Source organism: Oncorhynchus tshawytscha, unplaced genomic scaffold (assembly GCF_018296145.1).
Source record: "Oncorhynchus tshawytscha isolate Ot180627B unplaced genomic scaffold, Otsh_v2.0 Un_contig_1538_pilon_pilon, whole genome shotgun sequence".
Lineage (NCBI taxonomy): Eukaryota > Metazoa > Chordata > Actinopteri > Salmoniformes > Salmonidae > Oncorhynchus > Oncorhynchus tshawytscha.
This window is the reverse complement of record NW_024609660.1, coordinates 157,501-177,051: the sequence shown is the minus strand read 5'-3', so window position 1 is coordinate 177,051 and position 19,551 is coordinate 157,501. Positions and strand designations below refer to the sequence as shown.

At 47.3% G+C, this 19,551-nt stretch overlaps 1 protein-coding gene across 1 annotated transcript in view; it reads right to left on the bottom strand.

Annotated features, from left to right (window-relative positions):
• Nucleotides 1-1,981: 1,981 nt before the first annotated feature.
• The window catches only part of LOC112241283 (neuronal acetylcholine receptor subunit alpha-7-like), a 68,896-nt gene continuing 51,326 nt past the window's right edge, over nucleotides 1,982-19,551 (bottom strand). The window contains exons 5-10 of the mRNA XM_042316676.1: nucleotides 15,566-15,645; nucleotides 13,359-13,526; nucleotides 11,531-11,725; nucleotides 8,560-8,646; nucleotides 7,118-7,227; nucleotides 1,982-3,473 (exon numbers count right to left, since the gene is read on the bottom strand). Of these exons, the coding sequence (XP_042172610.1) occupies nucleotides 2,778-3,473; nucleotides 7,118-7,227; nucleotides 8,560-8,646; nucleotides 11,531-11,725; nucleotides 13,359-13,526; nucleotides 15,566-15,645 (1,336 nt within the window). The 3' untranslated portion in view covers nucleotides 1,982-2,777. The remainder of the gene's footprint in view (nucleotides 3,474-7,117; nucleotides 7,228-8,559; nucleotides 8,647-11,530; nucleotides 11,726-13,358; nucleotides 13,527-15,565; nucleotides 15,646-19,551) is intronic.

Here is a 19,551-nt window from a genome sequence, read left to right as displayed (position 1 = left end):
AGATGCTTCTTAGAGCTGGCTGCCTGGCCAAACTGAGCAATTGGGGGAGAAGGGCCTTGGTCAGGGAGGTGACCAAGAACCCGATGGTCACTCTGAGAGAGCTTTGAGAGTTCCTCTGTGGAGATGGGAGAACCTTCCAGTAGGACAACCATCTCTGCAGCACTCCACCAATCAGGCCTTCATGGTAGAGTGGCCAGACAGAAGCCACTCCTCAGTAAAAGGCACATGACAGCCTGCTTGGAGTTTGCCAAAAGGCACCTAAAGACTCTCAGACCATGAGAAACAAGATTATCTGGTCTGATGAAATAAAAATGTAACTCCTTGGCCTGAATGCCAAGCTTCACGTCTGGAGGAAACCTGGTACAATCCCTACGGTGAAGCATGGTCGTGGCAGCATCATGCTGTGGGGATGTTTTTCAGTGGCAGGGAGACTAGTCAGGATCGAGGGAAAGATGAACGGCGCAAAGTACAGAGAGATCCTTGATGAAAACCTGCTCCAGAGCGCTCAGGACCTCAGACTTGGGCGAAGGTTCACCTTTCAACAGGACAACGACCCTACGGACAAAGCCAAGACGACACAGGAGTGGCCTAGCCAGAGCCAGACTAGAACCCGATCAAACATCTCTGGAGAGATCTGAAAATAGCTGTGCAGCGACGCTCCCCATCCATCCTGACAGAGCTTGGGAGGATCTGCAGAGAAGAATGGGAGAAACTCCTCAAATACAGGTTTGCCAAGCTTGTAGTGTCATACCCAGGAAGACTAGAGGCTGTAACCACTGCCAAAGGTGCTTCAACAAAGTAAAGGGTCTGAATACTTATGTAAATCTGATATCCGTTTTATTTTATTTCAAACAAAACTGTTTTTGCTTTGTCATTATGGGGTATTGTGATGTCATTATGGGGTATTGTGATGTCATTATGGGGTATTGTGTGTAAATTGATGAGGGAAAAAAAACATTTAATCAATTTTAGAATAAAGTTGTAACGTAACAAAATGTGGAAAAATTCAAGGTGTCTGAATACTTTCAGAAAGCACTGTAATACTGCAGGTATATCTGACTGATTATCTGGGGGACAGAGGGACAGGAGGGGTGGGGGACAGAGGGACAGGAGGGGTGGGGGACAGAGGGACAGGAGGGGTGGGGGACAGAGGGAGGGACAGGAGGGGTGGGGACAGAGGGATAGGGGGGTGGGGACAGAGGGACAGGAGGGGTGGGGGACAGAGGGACAGGAGGGGTGACAGGGAAAGGGACAGAAGTGTATCAGGAGGGGTGTTCAAGAACTAGAGCCTCAGGACTATATGGGGGGTACAGACTAGAGCTACGGAAGCCATGATGACAGTGAATGTTACACTGTTCAAGAACTAAGTAGTCATGTTGACAGTTGACAGTAGCTGAAGGAGTGGTAAGCATCGACTCACAGTACTGTTACTGAACGAGTGGTAAGCATCGACTAGAGCGAATACTGAACTGAGTGGTAAGCATCGACTAGAGCTACGGAAGCCATGTTGACAGTAATGTTACTGAACGAGTGGTAAGCATCGACTAGAGCTACAGTAGTCATGTTGACAGTACTGTTACTGAACGAGTGGTAAGCATCGACTAGAGCTACGGAAGCCATGTTGACAGTACTGTTACTGAAGGAGTGGTAAGCATCGACTAGAGCTACAGAAGCCATGTTGACAGTACTGTTACTGAACGAGTGGTAAGCATCGACTAGAGCTACAGAAGCCATGTTGACAGTACTGTTACTGAACGAGTGGTAAGCATCAACTAGAGCTACAGAAGCCATGTTGACAGTACTGTTACTGAACGAGTGGTAAGTATCAACTAGAGCTACAGAAGCCATGTTGACAGTACTGTTACTGAACGAGTGGTAAGCATCGACTAGAGCTACAGAAGCCATGTTGACAGTACTGTTACTGAACGAGTGGTAAGCATCGACTAGAGCTACAGTAGTCATGTTGACAGTACTGTTACTGAACGAGTGGTAAGCATCGACTAGAGCTACAGAAGCCATGTTGACAGTACTGTTACTGAACGAGTGGTAAGCATCGACTAGAGCTACAGTAGTCATGTTGACAGTACTGTTACTGAACGAGTGGTAAGCATCGACTAGAGCTACAGAAGCCATGTTGACAGTACTGTTACTGAACGAGTGGTAAGCATCGACTAGAGCTACAGTAGCCATGTTGACAGTACTGTTACTGAACGAGTGGTAAGCATCGACTAGAGCTACAGTAGCCATGTTGACAGTACTGTTACTGAACGAGTGGTAAGCATCGACTAGAGCTACAGTAGTCATGTTGACAGTACTGTTACTGAACGAGTGGTAAGCATCGACTAGAGCTACAGTAGCCATGTTGACAGTACTGTTACTGAACGAGTGGTAAGCGTTCACTACAGCTACAGTAGCCATGTTGACAGTAAACACACCCACATGGAAGATATACTGTATATCACCATAATAATCCACACCCATTATCAAAATATAGACATTGGTGTTCCAAGTACTGGTGTCATAAATAGTCATAACTCTACAGATTATTTTATCTCAAAACTGTGGGAGGTGGTTTCCAGTGGCTTCACAGAGTAGAGGCGGTTAGCTACAGTTTATATTGTTTAGTATTATAGCTAAAGCGCTAGTTAGCGTTAGCCAATTAGCTACAGTGTTCATTAGCGTTAGCCCAATTAGCTACAGTGTTCATTAGCGTTAGCCCAATTAGCTACAGTGTTCATTAGCGTTAGCCCAATTAGCCAGCCGAGATAAAATCCACATTATGTGAGGTAATCCTTGGTCACAGCCTCTAGGAAGTTGGGCGCCGACATGAGGATGGTGAACGTGCCGATGATGGAGAAGATGGTGAACGCCACGAGACAAAGACGATCCACGACCGCCGCCGCAAACTTCCACTCGCTACAGACCGCCTCTCCCTCGTCCTGCTCCCTGAACCTCTGGGCGATGAAATGAACTTCCTCCAGGATCCGCCCGATCTCCGGGATCTGGTCCACCGTCAACCTCCGGAGGATCCCCGTGTCCCGGTCAGAGAATAGCGCCTCGTTGGGGGAACACGTTCCACCTGTCCCCGTGGTCTGACTACCACCCCCAGCCCCTCCACTGCAGACCCCAACCCCTGAAGAGTCACTGCTAGGTGGGCAGCAGGGGTTATCATGGGACCCTCCTAAGGATCCCATCCCTCCCATACCCACAGAGTGGTAGCCGAAGTACAGGTTCATGTTGCCGTTGGTGGTTGAGGTATTGGAGGGCTGTCCCCCAGGGATGGAGCCCATCTGGATGGAGCTGGTGCTGGCGTGGTGAGGGGGAGGGTGGGAGTACTTGTAGCCTCCTGTGGCGGAGCTGGGGGTAGTATTGGTGTTGGTGGTGACGGTGGAGGGGGTGGTCGTCTTGCGTTCCTCACCAGGCTTCTTCATGCGGAGGAACCAGGCGCACCAGTTGAGGAGGATGACTCGCATCTAGAGAGGTAGTGGAGGCAGGGGTGAGGAGAGAGAGAGAGAGTGGGAGGAGAGAGAGAGAGAGAAAGTGGGAGAAGAGAGAGAGAGAGTGGGAGAGAGAGAGAGAGAGGAGAGTGGGAGGAGAGAGAGAGGGAGAGAGAGAGAGAGAGAGAGTGGGGGAGGAGAGAGAGAGAGAGGGAGGAGAGTGGGAGAGAGAGAGAGAGAGGGGGAGGAGAGAGAGAGAGAGAGAGAGGAGAGAGAGAGAGAGGAGAGGAGAGAGAGGAGAGAGAGAGAGAGAGTGGGAGGAGAGAGAGAGAGGAGAGAGAGGAGAGAGGGAGAGAGAGAGAGAGTGGGAGGAGAGAGAGAGAGGGAGGAGAGTGGGAGGAGAGAGAGTGGGAGGAGAGAGAGAGAGGGAGGAGAGTGGGAGGAGAGAGAGGAGAGATGGAGAGAAAGGTGAAGACAGAGAAAGGTGGCAGCTCCCAAAAAGGGACAGTTTGTACTGATATTAAACATTTTGGCTTTTTGTTTTTACGTTTACAGAAAAAAAGCAATAACCACATATGTCGTGGCCACATTACATTGTTGACAAAAAAGGGCCATAGATAACGCTTTAAGGCACAGATATACACGGATATCCAGAGGTAGACCAGGTCTTCAGATATACACGGATATTCAGAGGTAGACCAGGTCTTCAGATATACATGGATATTCAGAGGTAGACCAGGTCTTCAGATATACACGGATATTCAGAGGTAGACCAGGTCTTCAGATATACACGGATATTCAGAGGTAGACCAGGTCTTCAGATATACACGGATATTCAGAGGTAGACCAGGTCTTCAGATATACACGGATATTCAGAGGTAGACCAGGTCTTCAGATGTACACGGATATTCAGAGGTAGACCAGGTCTTCAGATATACAAGGATATTCAGAGGTAGACCAGGTCTTCAGATATTCAGAGGTAGACCAGGTCTTCAGATATACAAGGATATTCAGAGGTAGACCAGGTCTTCAGATATACAAGGATATTCAGAGGTAGACCAGGTCTTCAGATATACAAGGATATTCAGATCTTCAGATATACAAGGATATTCAGAGGTAGACCAGGTCTTCAGATACAAGGATATTCAGAGGTAGACCAGGTCTTCAGATATACAAGGATATTCAGAGGTAGACCAGGTCTTCAGATATACAAGGATATTCAGAGGTAGACCAGGTCTTCAGATGTACACGGATATTCAGAGGTAGACCAGGTCTTCAGATGTACAAGGATATTCAGAGGTAGACCAGGTCTTCAGATATACACGGATATTCAGAGGTAGACCAGGTCTTCAGATATACAAGGATATTCAGAGGTAGACCAGGTATTCAGATATACACGGATATTCAGAGGTAGACCAGGTCTTCAGATATACACAGGATATTCAGAGGTAGACCAGGTCTTCAGATATACACGGATATTCAGAGGTAGACCAGGTCTTCAGATATACAGGTCGGATATTCAGATATTCAGAGTAGACCAGGTCTTCAGATATACAAGGATATTCAGAGGTAGACCAGGTCTTCAGATATACAAGGATATTCAGAGGTAGACCAGGTCTTCAGATGTACAAGGATATTCAGAGGTACTTCAGATGTACAGGATATTCAGAGGTAGACCAGGTCTTCAGATATACAAGGATATTCAGAGGTAGACCAGGTCTTCAGATATACAAGGATATTCAGAGGTAGACCAGGTCTTCAGATGTACACCAGGATATTCAGAGGTAGACCAGGTCTTCAGATGTACAAGGATATTCAGAGGTAGACCAGGTCTTCAGATATACACGGATATTCAGAGGTAGACCAGGTCTTCAGATATACAAGGATATTCAGAGGTAGACCAGGTATTCAGATATACACGGATATTCAGAGGTAGACCAGGTCTTCAGATATACAAGGATATTCAGAGGTAGACCAGGTGTTCAGATATACAAGGATATTCAGAGGTAGACCAGGTCTTCAGATATACAAGGATATTCAGAGGTAGACCAGGTCTTCAGATATACAAGGATATTCAGAGGTAGACCAGGTCTTCAGATATACAAGGATATTCAGAGGTAGACCAGGTCTTCAGATATACACGGATATTCAGAGGTAGACCAGGTCTTCAGATATACAAGGATATTCAGAGGTAGACCAGGTCTTCAGATTCAGATCTTCAGATATACACGGATATTCAGAGGTAGACCAGGTCTTCAGATATACACGGATATTCAGAGGTAGACCAGGTCTTCAGATATACACGGATATTCAGAGGTAGACCAGGTCTTCAGATGTACAAGGATATTCAGAGGTAGACCAGGTCTTCAGATGTACAAGGATATTCAGAGGTAGACCAGGTCTTCAGATGTACACGGATATTCAGAGGTAGACCAGGTCTTCAGATGTACAAGGATATTCAGAGGTAGACCAGGTCTTCAGATATACACGGATATTCAGAGGTAGACCAGGTCTTCAGATATACAAGGATATTCAGAGGTAGACCAGGTCTTCAGATGTACAAGGATATTCAGAGGTAGACCAGGTCTTCAGATATACACGGATATTCAGAGGTAGACCAGGTCTTCAGATATACAAGGATATTCAGAGGTAGACCAGGTCTTCAGATATACAAGGATATTCAGAGGTAGACCAGGTCTTCAGACGTACAAGGATATTCAGAGGTTGACCAGGTCTTCAGATGTACACGGATATTCAGAGGTAGACCAGGTCTTCAGATATACAAGGATATTCAGAGGTAGACCAGGTCTTCAGATATACACGGATATTCAGAGGTAGACCAGGTCTTCAGATGTACAAGGATATCCAGAGGTAGACCAGGTCTTCAGAGGTACTCCGGCAGACTATGAGACAGAGAGGCTCTACGGGGCTGGAGACAGCTGATGTTTAAAACATGTCTGGCCTGTCTGTGAGAGCTCGTCATCCCCTCAGGCACCGTTTGTCTGCCAGGGCAGAAGTGACACTTCAGGAAGTGACATATGTTACGATGACATCGGCCTAGTCAATGAGCCGTCTCTATGACTTTGAGCTTCATCCACTTTGTGCTCCAACGCTCTACAGGATCATGTGAATATTGGATGGAAGTGGACTGACACTTTAAGATGTGAGATGAGATGACATCGGCCTAGTCAATGAGCAATGAGCTGTGTAGCGAAGAACTTGGCGTGATCTGGTACTTGTGTTACTCTTTCATTCTTGTGACGTGTCCTGGGGTAACATGTATTTGTGGTTTTCTTGTATGACAGGATTTGACTGTGTTATTGCTCTTACATTAACACTCTTCCACTTCCTCTGACAACTCCCACTTTGGGGAGGAACTGAAGACATTCTAAGATGAGTCTAAGGTGTTGTGGACACCATCCCCTTGTACACACTGTGGTACTACAGGATCAGAGTTGGTGAAGTCACACGAATGACAAACAAACTGAGCTTGAACTGCTCCACGACTTCTACAACTCCTCTACTCAATCACAACCAGAGGCAAGGACCACTAAGACAACTGCAATGTATTTTTCCGCGGCAGACTTGAACCGGAACTAGACTACGACTGAAGGCGGCAGTTAAAGACGACATGACACAAAGAGGTTAGCAGGAAATGTAATGTGACCATGGTTACCTACCCATTTAGGCATCTTTACCCCGTGAGGGTCGTGATGGTGGAACTGTAGAACAAGAACCGTGACGACGAGAGAGAGACCCACGATCATCATGGCGAATGAAAAATACTGGCCTGCAACAACAGAAATTTAGATTATAGATATCAATATTAGAAATCATTGTAGTGGGCTGGAACACATAGAAATATAAATAATAGAATACTAGAAAGTACTGGGCAGAAACAGAGATATAGATTATAGAATACTGGGCAGGAACATAGAGATATAGATGATAGAACACTGGAAAGTACTGGGCAGGAACATAGAGATATAGATGATAGAACACTGGAAAGAGATGGATGAGGAAAGGTAGAAAAGAGAGAGGTATTTTAAACAGGTGATTAACAGGTTATCCCCTGCTTTAGGATAGAGAGAGAAAGAGAACAAGAGGAATAGAACAAGGTGAGAGAGAGAGAGAGAGAGAGAGGGAGGAATAGAACAAGTTGAGAGAGAGAGAGAGATGAGAGAAAGAGGAGAGTAGAAAGAGAGAGGTAGAAATAGGGAAAAAGAAGGATAACGAGAGAGAGAGAGAAAGAGAGAGAGATTAAGAGAGAGAGAGAGATAAAGAGAGAGAGAGAGAGAGAGAGAGAGAGAGAGAGAGAGAGAGATTAAGAGAGAGAGGCATTTTAGCAGGAGATGAGAACAGTAACCACCTGTCTGCCTGAGGTGGTAACATACCTAACACCCTGTCAGCCCTCTGAGCTCTTCATTCTATCAACGTCTCCTCTCTTTCCTGGCTATTGATTCCTTCCATCAATCATGTACTGGCACCCTATTCCCTACATGGTGTACTACTTTTGACCAGTAGTGCACTAAATAGGGAATAGGGAGCCATTTGGGAAGCAGTCACGCAGTTCCTTCTACACCTCCCTGTCTAGCTGATTAAAGCCTGAGGTAAACATCGGCTGCTAGAAGGGAAAACAGAAGACCTCAGCGCTGTAATGAGAATGACGTGTCGTGTGGAAACTCTATTAGTTAGATGTTTGGTCGTGGGGTTTTACACTGGGTTTATGACTGGCTATTCTATACTTCACTGTGTGTGGTCAACCTACCAAGAAAGCAGTGGAGGCTGCTGAGGGGAGGACAGCTCATAACAACGTCTGGGGTGGAATGGAATGGGATCCAAAACACCTGTTTCATACTGTTCCATTCACTCCATTTCAGCCATTGTTATGAGTCATCCTCCCCTCAGCAGCCTCCACTGCAAGAAATATGGGCATAGCAACCAGGCCTAAAGAAGGAACACATGAGTTTTAATTGGTTTCATGATTTAGCTTGGTATCTAGTCATGATATTGAACCACCAATCAATTCACAACTTGTATGAGCGTAATCATGTAAAATACAATAGTGCTTCTGCAAACCTCAATAAATCACTGATGAGTCAATAGAGGATCAATACTTTACCGATGAGAGGAACAGAGTCTGACGTAGCCGGCATGATTTCTGCTACCAGCAACATGAAGACAGTCAGAGACAGCAACACAGTGATACCTGGGGGAGAGAGGGAGGGGGGGGAGAGGGGGGAGGAGAGAGGAGAGAGAGGGGTAGGGGTAGAGAGGGAGGGGTAGGGGTAGAGAGGGAGAGATGGGTAGGGGTAGAGGGAGAGATGGGTAGGGGAGAGGGAGAGATTGGGAGGGGTAGAGAGAGGGAGAGATGGGTAGGGGTAGAGAGGGAGAGATGGGTAGGGGTAGAGAGGGAGAGATGGGTAGGGGTAGAGAGGGAGAGATGGGTAGGGGTAGAGAGGGAGAGATGGGTAGGGGTAGAGAGGGAGAGATGGGTAGGGGTAGAGAGGGAGAGATGGGTAGGGGTAGAGAGAGAGAAGGGTAGAGGTAGGAGGGAGGAGAGGGGGGGAGAGGGGGGAGGGGGAGGTTGGGGGAGAGAGGGAGGGAGGGGGTAGAGAGGGAGAGATGGGTGGGGGTAGAGGGAGAGAAGGGTAGAGGTAGAGAGGGTGTTAGGAATATTATGAATAAACAATATCCTCATTTTAAATAGAACTGTAGCTAAGTAAACTTATACTCTGTTTTATTATATCTGATTAACAATATGAGTTCATAACAAGGGATTGTGGAGCCTGAAACCGGGTAATTACATTAAATAAATACCATTCCAGCCAGGTTGGAGGAGATTAGGAGAGAGGGTTTTTAAGTAAGCAGAAAAGGTCTTTAAACTATGATTGAACTGACGAAACTGAGCTCTGGGGTGTTTTAAATAAGACAGTGAGTGCATTCCTAGGTTTTCTGTTAACTAGAACTGTCAGCTAAGTGGTGATCGATAATGGTGAGGGGTCAAAAGTTAATTCAGTTGTGTTGTGTGTCCTGTGTATGTGCTGGGGGGGTCAGAATGAACTTTGAATGAACTTTTGAAGTTCCTTTGTCTCGGTCGAGAGGAGGAGATTCATTCTAGAAGCAATGAAATGACGTCATGTTATTGTATATAAACTGTTGCTCGTGGTAACGTGGCAGCGCGCTCCGAGAATAAATACTTTTATCTATTATTGATAAGACTGGTCTCTGTCTATTTTATGCAAACAAGAATCTTACAAATTCTCATAAAATACATTAAGGGAATTCAAATAATGAAAACACATTGGAATAATTAAATTACAGTAACGGTGTTGCACTGCAAATGGTGGTCCCACCAGATACTGATCCACACCCCTACTTTGTTTTTTAAAGGTACCTGTGACCAACAGATGCATATCTGTATTCCAGGCATGTGGAATCCTTAGATAAGGGCCTAATGAATTTCAATTGACTGATTTCCTCATATGAACTGTAACTCAGTCAAATCTTTGAAATTGTTGCATGTTGAGTTTATTTTGGGAGGGGGGTTGGAGTACAGAGGGAGGGGGTTGGAGTACAGAGGGAGGGGGGGTTGGAGTAGAGAGAGAGAGAACAGTGGAGGTAGAGAGGGAGGGGGTTGGAGTAGAGAGAGAGAGAGAGGGTGGAGGTAGAGAGGGAGAGATGGGTTTTGGTAGAGAGGGAGAGATGGGTTGGGGTAGAGAGGGAGAGATGGATGGGGGTAGAGAGGGAGAGATGGATGGGGGTAGAGAGGGAGAGATGGGTGGGGGTAGAGAGGGAGAGAAGGGTGGGGGTAGAGAGTGAGAGATGGGTGGAGGTAGAGAGGGAGGGGGGGTTGGAGTAGAGAGAGAGAGAACGGTGGAGGTAGAGAGGGAGGGGGGGTTGGAGTAGAGAGAGAGAGAAGGGTGGAGGTAGAGAGGGAGAGATGGGTTTTGGTAGAGAGGGAGAGATGGGTTGGGGGTAGAGAGGGAGAGATGGATGGGGGTAGAGAGGGAGAGATGGATGGGGGTAGAGAGGGAGAGATGGGTGGGGGTAGAGAGGGAGAATGGATGGGGGTAGAGAGGGAGAGATGGATGGGGGTAGAGAGGGAGAGATGGATGGGGGGGTAGAGAGGGATAAGGGACATAGAGAGGAGAACATAAAGAGATGGATGGAGGGGGTAGATGTCTTTCAGAGAGATGGATGGGGGTAGAGTCAGGCAGAGATGGATGGGGTTAGAGAGGGAGAAAGGGTTATTAGAATACTGGTTGGCCTTATTAGATGGATGGGGGCAGAAAGCCTTAGAGATGGGTGGGTGTAGAGAGGAATCATAGCTATAATATCAGAATTAGCATAAAAGAGAGATGGATGGGGTAGAGAGGGAGAGATGGATGGGGGTAGAGAGGGAGATTCCTGTCCTGGGGGACCCCTCCTCTCAGAGGAGATGGGTGGGGGGAAGACCAGAGGGCCAGGATGGATGGGGGTAGAGAGGGAGAGATGGATGGGGGTAGAGAGTGATAAGGGACATAGAGAGGAGAACATAAAGAACAGATACAGCCCACCTCTACTCTCAGAGGAATCACAGCTTTCATGTCTTTCAACCAAGATATGGTGAGGTCAGTTAGTCAGACACTCAGTCAGGCACAATTATAGCTTTCATTTCTTTCAACCATAAAGCCTTATTAGAATACTGGTCGGCCTTATTAGAATACTGGTCGGCATAAAGCCTTATTAGAATACTGGTCGGCATAAAGCCTTATTAGAATACTGGTTGGCATAAAGCCTTATTAGAATACTGGTCGGCATAAAGCCTTATTAGAATACTGGTTGGCCTTATTAGAATACTGGTCGGCATAAAGCCTTATTAGAATACTGGTCGGCATAAAGCCTTATTCATAGTATAATATCAGAATTAGCATAAAGGAAGGAAAACGGATTAGTGTACCATGCGCCCACAGTGTCCTCACAGAATGAGGTGTCTCTGTGTGTCTCTGCGTGTGTCTCTGCGTGTGTCTCTGCGTGTGTGTCTCTCTGCGTGTCTCTGTGTGTCTCTGCCTGTGTACATTCCTGTCCTGTGTGTGGACCCCTCCTCTCACCCAGGGAGATCTTCTCTCCAGAGTCTGCAGGCAGCAGGAAGACCAGCAGGGCCAGGCCAGAGATGAGGACACAGGGGATGAGCAGGTTGAGACCGTAGTACAGCGTTCTCCTCCTCATGGTGACAGTAAAGGTGACGTCAGGGTAGGGCTCCTTACAGCAGTCATAATACAGCTCATTACGCTTCACTGGGACACCTGGGAGGAGAGGGGGGGGTTAGGGCTCCTTACAGCAGTCATAATACAGCTCATTACGCTTCACTGGGACACCTGGGAGGAGAGGGGGGGGGTTAGGGCTCCTTACAGCAGTCATAATACAGCTCATTACGCTTCACTGGGACACCTGGGAGGAGAGGGGGGGGGGGGGGGTTAGGGCTCCTTACAGCAGTCATAATACAGCTCATTACGCTTCACTGGGACACCTGGGAGGAGAGGGGGGGGGGTTAGGGCTCCTTACAGCAGTCATAATACAGCTCGTTACGCTTCACTGGGACACCTGGGAGGAGGGGGGGGGGGGGTTAGGGCTCCTTACAGCAGTCATAATACAGCTCTTTACGCTTCACTGGGACACCTGGGAGGAGGAGGGGGAGGGGGGCCATAACGATTACATAACATATGAACAACTCCATCAGATTTAAGATGAATCCCCGATTTCCAGCATTCTGCAGTCTGGCATTTAGACTTCATATCACACAACTTCCTGATAAGGTCAAACTGAAAGACAGCGTGACAAGGTATGCTTGAGGCAAAAATTACCTTCATAAACTGTCTGAAAACGTCCCCTTTTCCAAATGACCCCACACTAAAAATCAGATTAATGTTGATGAATCTCCACATGCACCTTGTCCTCCGTGTGTGGATTCTGTAGTGTCTCCTGCCTCACTCTCCATAATGTACATCTAATTCCCACGCATTAATATTGCACAATGGTCTGTGTGTGTGTGTAGGGGGTGTGTGTGTGTGTGGGGGTGTGTGTGTGTGTGTGGGGGGTGTGTGTGTATGTCAAGGAGAAATTTAAATGGTTCAATCACTCTGATGGGCTTTAATCATTGTAGGACATCTAGCAGAGCACTGATTGGTTAGTGAGTTTGAGGATTTCAGACTCATCACTCCAAATGAAGTATTGTTCTTTTAGCGGATGAAAACCTAGCATCTGAAAACCGTGTGTGTGTGTGTCTGTGTCCATACATGTGTGTGTATAGGACCGTAACCAAGGGTCCTATCGCTAAACTCTAAACAGAGCCCCAGGATTGCACCTTTTCTGGCAGAGGCACCAGGGCTGTTTCTGGAGCTGAGCCTGCCTGGCTGTGCCCCAATCTAGTGAGCCTTTCCTGGGCCAGCTGTCACCTCACACCCCCTGGTTACATACAGCCAGCTGCGTACTGGGTGTATGAGCTGGACATTGATTGGCTGTCTAGCCCAGGGGACCAGGAACTGAAACAGAATAATTCAGGCAGCAGGATAAGAGGCGTAACACCGGGCTCAATAATTGTCTATCTAGCCCAGGGGCCAGAACACTCAGGATCAGAGAGACATGGGATACAGACACCTCCTAAAACAGGGCTGCATTCTGTCAGAGATCTACTGTAAGCACAGAATGTGTAATCCACATTGTATGGAATGTGCAGTATAAATAAAGATTGATTTGATTTGACTAGCGCGATGCAGTCTGCTTAGTGGTGGACAGGTCTGGAACAAAAGCCTGCACTCCCAGTAGCTCACCAGGAGGAGTGTTGACGACCGTACCACTGACTCTGCTGTAAAATTAAAATAAAAAGTGAAGCTCATTTCCTCCAGAGAGTTCCAGGGAGACACTCCTTCAGTCTCTTACCCACGAGATCCCACTCTCCGTTGGGGATGTATGAGGAGATGTCTACGTCCAGGATCTGGAGGTCCAGCAGCCAGCCGTTGTAGGTCCACGAGCCAAACTTCAGATCACACTTCTGGACGTCGAAGGGGAACCAGCGAACATCAATATAGCATGTACTCTTCAGGATACCTGGGGGAAGGAGAGGAAATGTTGGAGAGGAGAATGCTAGAGGAGAGGGAATGCTAGGCTAGCTATCAATACTGTTACACAAATGCTTGTTTTGCTATGGATGAAAAGGAGAGGAGATTTTGAAAATCTGAGATGACAGTGTTGTTAACAAAAGGCTAGGAGATGATGATGAGATGATGAGAGAGAGATGATTTATTTCATTTCATTTGATGATTTCTTGTCATTTCTGTCGAAATAGTAAACAATGAGCTTCAAATCAAACTGTTGCGTTATGGTCAAATGAGCTTGAGGCTGAACAGTAAACATGATGAGTCTCCCTAAATACAAGCCCGGAACCAACCTTACAGTTAAATGCTTCCCTACAAGCCCTTAACCAACCTGACAGTTAAATGCTTCCCTACAAGCCCTTAACCAACCTGACAGTTAAATGCTTCCCTACAAGCCCTTAACCAACCTGACAGTTAAATGCTTCCCTACAAGCCCTTAACCAACCTGACAGTTAAATGCTTCCCTACAAGCCCTTAACCAACCTGACAGTTAAATGCTTCCCTACAAGCCCTTAACCAACCTGACAGTTAAATGCTTCCCTACAAGCCCTTAACCAACCTTACAGTTAAATGCTTCCCTACAAGCCCTTAACCAACCTGACAGTTAAATGCTTCCCTACAAGCCCTTAACCAACCTGACAGTTAAATGCTTCCCTACAAGCCCTTAACCAACAATGCAGTTCAAGAAAGAGTTAAGAAAATATTTACCAAATAAACTCAAGTAAAACAATTATTAAAAAGTAACAATAATGAGACTACATACAGGGGTCAATGTGTGGGTTAAAGGTTAGTCGAGGTCATTTGTCCAAGTAGGTAGAGGTTAGTCGAGGTCATTTGTCCATGTAGGGAGAGGGGTAAAGGTTAGTCGAGGTCATTTGTCCATGTAGGTAGAGGGGTAAAGGTTAGTCGAGGTCATTTGTCCATGTAGGTAGAGGGGAAAATATAAAGGTTAGTCGAGGTCATTTGTCCATGTAGGTAGAGGGGTAAAGGTTAGTCGAGGTCATTTGTCCATGTAGGTAGGGGGTAAAGGTTAGTCGAGGTCATTTGTCCATGTAGGTAGGGGGTAAAGGTTAGTCGAGGTCATTTGTCCATGTAGGTAGAGGGGTAAAGGTTATGTCGGTAGAGGGGTAAAGGTTAATCGTCATTTGTCCATGTAGGTAGAGGGGTAAAGGTTAGTCGAGGTCATTTTTGTCCATGTAGGTAGGGTAAAGGTTAGTCGAGGTCATTTGTCCATGTAGGTAGAGGGGTAAAGGTTAGTCGAGGTCATTTGTCCTTGTAGGTAGAGGTAAAGGTTAGTCGAGGTCATTTGTCCATTTAGGTAGGGGTAAAGGTTAGTCGAGGTCATTTGTCCATGTAGGTAGAGGGGTAAAGGTTAGTCGAGGTCATTTGTCCATGTAGGTAGAGGGGGTAAAAAGGTTATTCGAGGTCATTTGTCCATGTAGGTAGAGGGTAAAGGTTAGTCGAGGTCATTTGTCCATGTAGGTAGAGGGGTAAAGGTTAGTCGAGGTCATTTGTCCATGTAGGTAGAGCGGTAAAGGTTAGTCGAGGTCATTTGTCCATGTAGGTAGAGGGTAAAGGTTAGTCGAGGTCATTTGTCCATGTAGGTAGAGGGGTAAAGGTTAGTCGAGGTCATTTGTCCATGTAGGTAGAGGGGTAAAGGTTAGTCGAGGTCATTTGTCCATGTATGTAGAGGGGTAAAGTGGGGGATGGGACTACACATAGATAATAAACAGCGAGTAGCAGCAGTGTAAAAACAAATGGAGGGGGGGAAATGTAATAGTCTGGTGGCCATTTGATTAGTTGTGATTAGTTGTTCAGCAGTTTTATGGCTTGGGGGTAGAACCTGTTCAGGAGCATTTTGGTTCTAGACTCCGGTACCGCTTGTCATACAGTAGCAGAGAGCATTGGGTTAAAGCGACCCTCCTCAAAGCATAGGTGTCGACCCAGTAACCCCTGGAACTGAACAGGGCTAGACGTGACCTGGTTACCCACCTGGTGGAATGTACTGGCAGGACCCAGAGGAGTTGACCAGGACGTTGGTGTGGAAGGTAGCGTCAAACCTCTCGTCTGCACTGGAGGAGAGAAGAGAAGAGACACAGATGAATGATCTGATAGATGTTGTATGGAGGGTAACTAAGTCTGTTGTCATGGAGATATAAATAAAGAGGGAAACAGAGAGAGGGAGAGAAAAGAAACAGAGAGAGGAGAGAGAGAAACAGAGAGGAGAGAGAGAAACAGAGAGAGGAGTAGAGAGAGAGAGAGAGAAACAGAGAGAGAGAAACAGAGAGGAGGAGAGAGAGAGAGAGAAACAGAGAGAGGAGAGAGAGAGAAGAGAGAAACAGAGAGGAGGAGAGAGAGAGAGAGAGAGAGAAGACAGAGAGAGAGAGAGAGAGAGAAGAGAGAAACAGAGAGAGGAGGAGAGAGAGAGAGAGAGAGAGAGAAAGAGAGAGAGAGAGAGGAGAAAGAGAAGAGAGAAACAGAGAGAGGAGAGAGAGAGAAAGAGAGAAACAGAGAGAGAGAGAAACAGAGTGAAGGAGAGAAAGAGAAGAGAGAGGAGAAACGAAAAGGAGATAGATAGAGAAGGAGAGAGAGAAACAGAGAGAGGAGAGAGAGAGAAAAGAGAAACAGAGAGATAGAGGAGAGAGAGAAACAGAGAGAGGAGAGAGAGAGAGAATACAGAGAGAGGAGAGAGAAAAGAGAGAGAGAGAAACAGAGTGAAGGAGAGAAAGAGAAGAGAGAGCAATCTTAGACAGAGGGCTCAGTACTGAGCGAGACAGACAGTGTGTATATTATTGATCCGGTCCTCCTTCAGAAAGGGTTTCATCAGAGATGGCTCAGCGTGTGGTGGGACTGGCTTCAGAAACACTACCATCAAACTGAGATACATCACAAATACATCCGAACAAACACCATATATCACAGGTATTACAGCCTAGACTAACCCCCGCATCCCTGTTCACCCCCCTCCGCATCCCTCCTCACCCCCAGCATCCCTCCTCAACCCCCCCGCATCCCTCTTCACCCCCCCCTGCATCCCTCCTCACCCCCCCGCATTCCTCTTCACCTCCGCATCCCTCCTCCTCCCCCCCCCCCTGCATCCCTCCTCATCCCTGCATTCCCTTCACCTCTGCATCCCTCCTCACCCCCCCGCATCCCTCTTCATCCCCCGCATCCTCCCCCCATCCCTCCCTCACCCCCCGCATCCCTCCTCATCCCCCCCCGCATCCCTCCTCATCCCCCGCATTCCTCCTCACCCCCAGCATCCATCCCTCCTCATCCCCAGCATCCCTCCTCACCCCCAGCATCCCTCCTCACCCCATCGTTACTCCCCAGATATATATTAAAACATTTTGGGGGGAAAAGAGTGATTGATCAGATTAAAGTGGCTTTTGACCTTCCCTGGTAAATGTTGCTTCTCCAGATCAGATCCCAGCATCAGTGCCTAGAGGGTCGGATTGAGAGATTGTTTCCCATTATGAGAGCCAATGACTAATAAATGAAAGTGCTCATCTTCCCCAGAAAATAAGATGATAATTCTCCTGATTCATGCAGACGTCCATTAGTCTGTTTTGAAATGACGAGTGGTTACGTGACTGATGCCACTAGAACAGGAAGTGGATTGGAAACAACGTACACTATTGGCTGATGCACAACAAGCCCTTGCACTAAATGCAGGCCAACAAAAAAATGACTGTAACCAAACCCAAAAGAAGACATCACGATTTACATAATGTAATGTTGATCTATTGCTGCATGTCCCTGTCATAATCAGATATGATAATTGTTCCATTTGTTCAGACGAGAGGAAGCTGCAGGCTTGGTTGTTTGGCAATGTTGGGATGAATCCTATCTCCCAAATGGCACCATATCCCCTAAATAGTGCACTACTTTAGACCTATGGGTCCTGGTGAAAAGTAGTGCGCTGAACAGGAAATAGAGGGTCTTTTAGAACACACCCTGATAATCACCCGGTCCATTGTCCAAGAACAAAGGTTTCTAAATTAGCAGCGTTGTCGAGGCCAGCTGAATACAAATGAACTAACGCTGGTTAGGAAGTTATAAATATTATTTGGTTTGTTTTAATGTTCTTGTACTTGAAACCATCCATCCACACTGTTGTAGGCTTGTACCTTGTACAGTGTTTCTCTGTTTTAAATCAACATTTAGTAATTTAATGAATTGATTAATAATGTTTTTTAAACTACATAATCCAACTAGCGCATGTTGGTTTATGACTATGAATCAATAATCACACAACATCATATTAAACAAGATATATGAATCACATTAATATGATTCATATATCTCATTTAATATGATTCATATACCTCGTTTAATATGATTCATACCAGCAATTACACTCCGAGTTCGGAACGGCTTTTAACGTCAACTGTAATGACGCTGTTAAAATGTGCTCCTGGGTCGGAGTGAGGCATGTGAGACAAACAGTCGGTGTTTTAAGTACATGGCCCCCCCCGTCTAAAGCCGTGACAACAACACTCTTAATGACTTCCTGGCTACATAAAACCGTGACACATCTCATTTCATGGTGTAACACAGGGACGTACCTGGAGGGGGAGTAATGGTGTAACACAGGGACGTACCTGGAGGGGGGATAATGGTGGAACACAGAGACGTACCTGGAGGGGGGTATGGTGTAACACAGAGACGTACCTGGAGGGGGGGTAATGGTGTAACACAGGGACGTACCTGGAGGGGGGTAATGGTGTAACACAGGGACATACCTGGAGGGGGGTAATGGTGTAACACAGAGACGTACCTGGAGGGGGGAAATGGTGTAACACAGAGACGTACCTGGAGGGGGGGGTAATGGTGTAACACAGGGACGTACCTGGAGGGGGGTAATGGTGTAACACAGAGACGTACCTGGAGGGGGGTAATGGTGTAACACAGAGACGTACCTGGAGGGGGGGTAATGGTGTAACACAGGGACGTACCTGGAGGGGGTAATGGTGTAACACAGAGACGTACCTGGAGGGGGGTAATGGTGTAACACAGAGACGTACCTGGAGGGGGGTAATGGTGTAACACAGGGACGTACCTGGAGGGGGTAATGGTGTAACACAGGGACGTACCTGGAGGGGGGAATGGTGTAACACGGGGACGTACCTGGAGGGGGGTAATGGTGTAACACAGAGACGTACCTGGAGGGGGGTAATGGTGTAACACAGGGACGTACCTGGAGGGGGGGGTAATGGTGTAACACAGGGACGTACCTGGAGGGGGGTAATGGTGTAACACAGAGACGTACCTGGAGGGGGGTAATGGTGTAACACAGAGACGTGGAGGGGGGTAATGGTGTAACACAGGGACGTACCTGGAGGGGGTAATGGTGTAACACAGAGACGTACCTGGAGGGGGGGGTAATGGTGTAACACAGAGACGTACCTGGAGGGGGGTAATGGTGTAACACAGAGACGTACCTGGAGGGGGGGTAATGGTGTAACACAGGGACGTACCTGGAGGGGGGAATGGTGTAACACAGGGACGTACCTGGAGGGGGGTAATGGTGTAACACAGAGACGTACCTGGAGGGGGTAATGGTGTAACACAGGGACGTACCTGGAGGGGGGGGTAATGGTGTAACACAGGGACATACCTGGAGGGGGTAATGGTGTAACACAGGGACATACCAGGAGGAGGGGGGGGTAATGGTGTAACACAGGGACGTACCTGGGGGGGGGTAATGGTGTAACACAGGGACGTACCTGGAGGAGGGGGTAATGGTGTAACACAGAGACGTACCTGGAGGGGGGTAATGGTGTAACACAGGGACGTACCTGGAGGGGGGTAATGGTGTAACACAGGGACGTACCTGGAGGGGGGTAATGGTGTAACACAGGGACGTACCTGGAGGGGGGTGGTGTAATGGTGTAACACAGGGACGTACCTGGAGGGAGGGGGGTAATGGTGTAACACAGGGACGTACCTGGAGGGGGGTAATGGTGTAACACAGG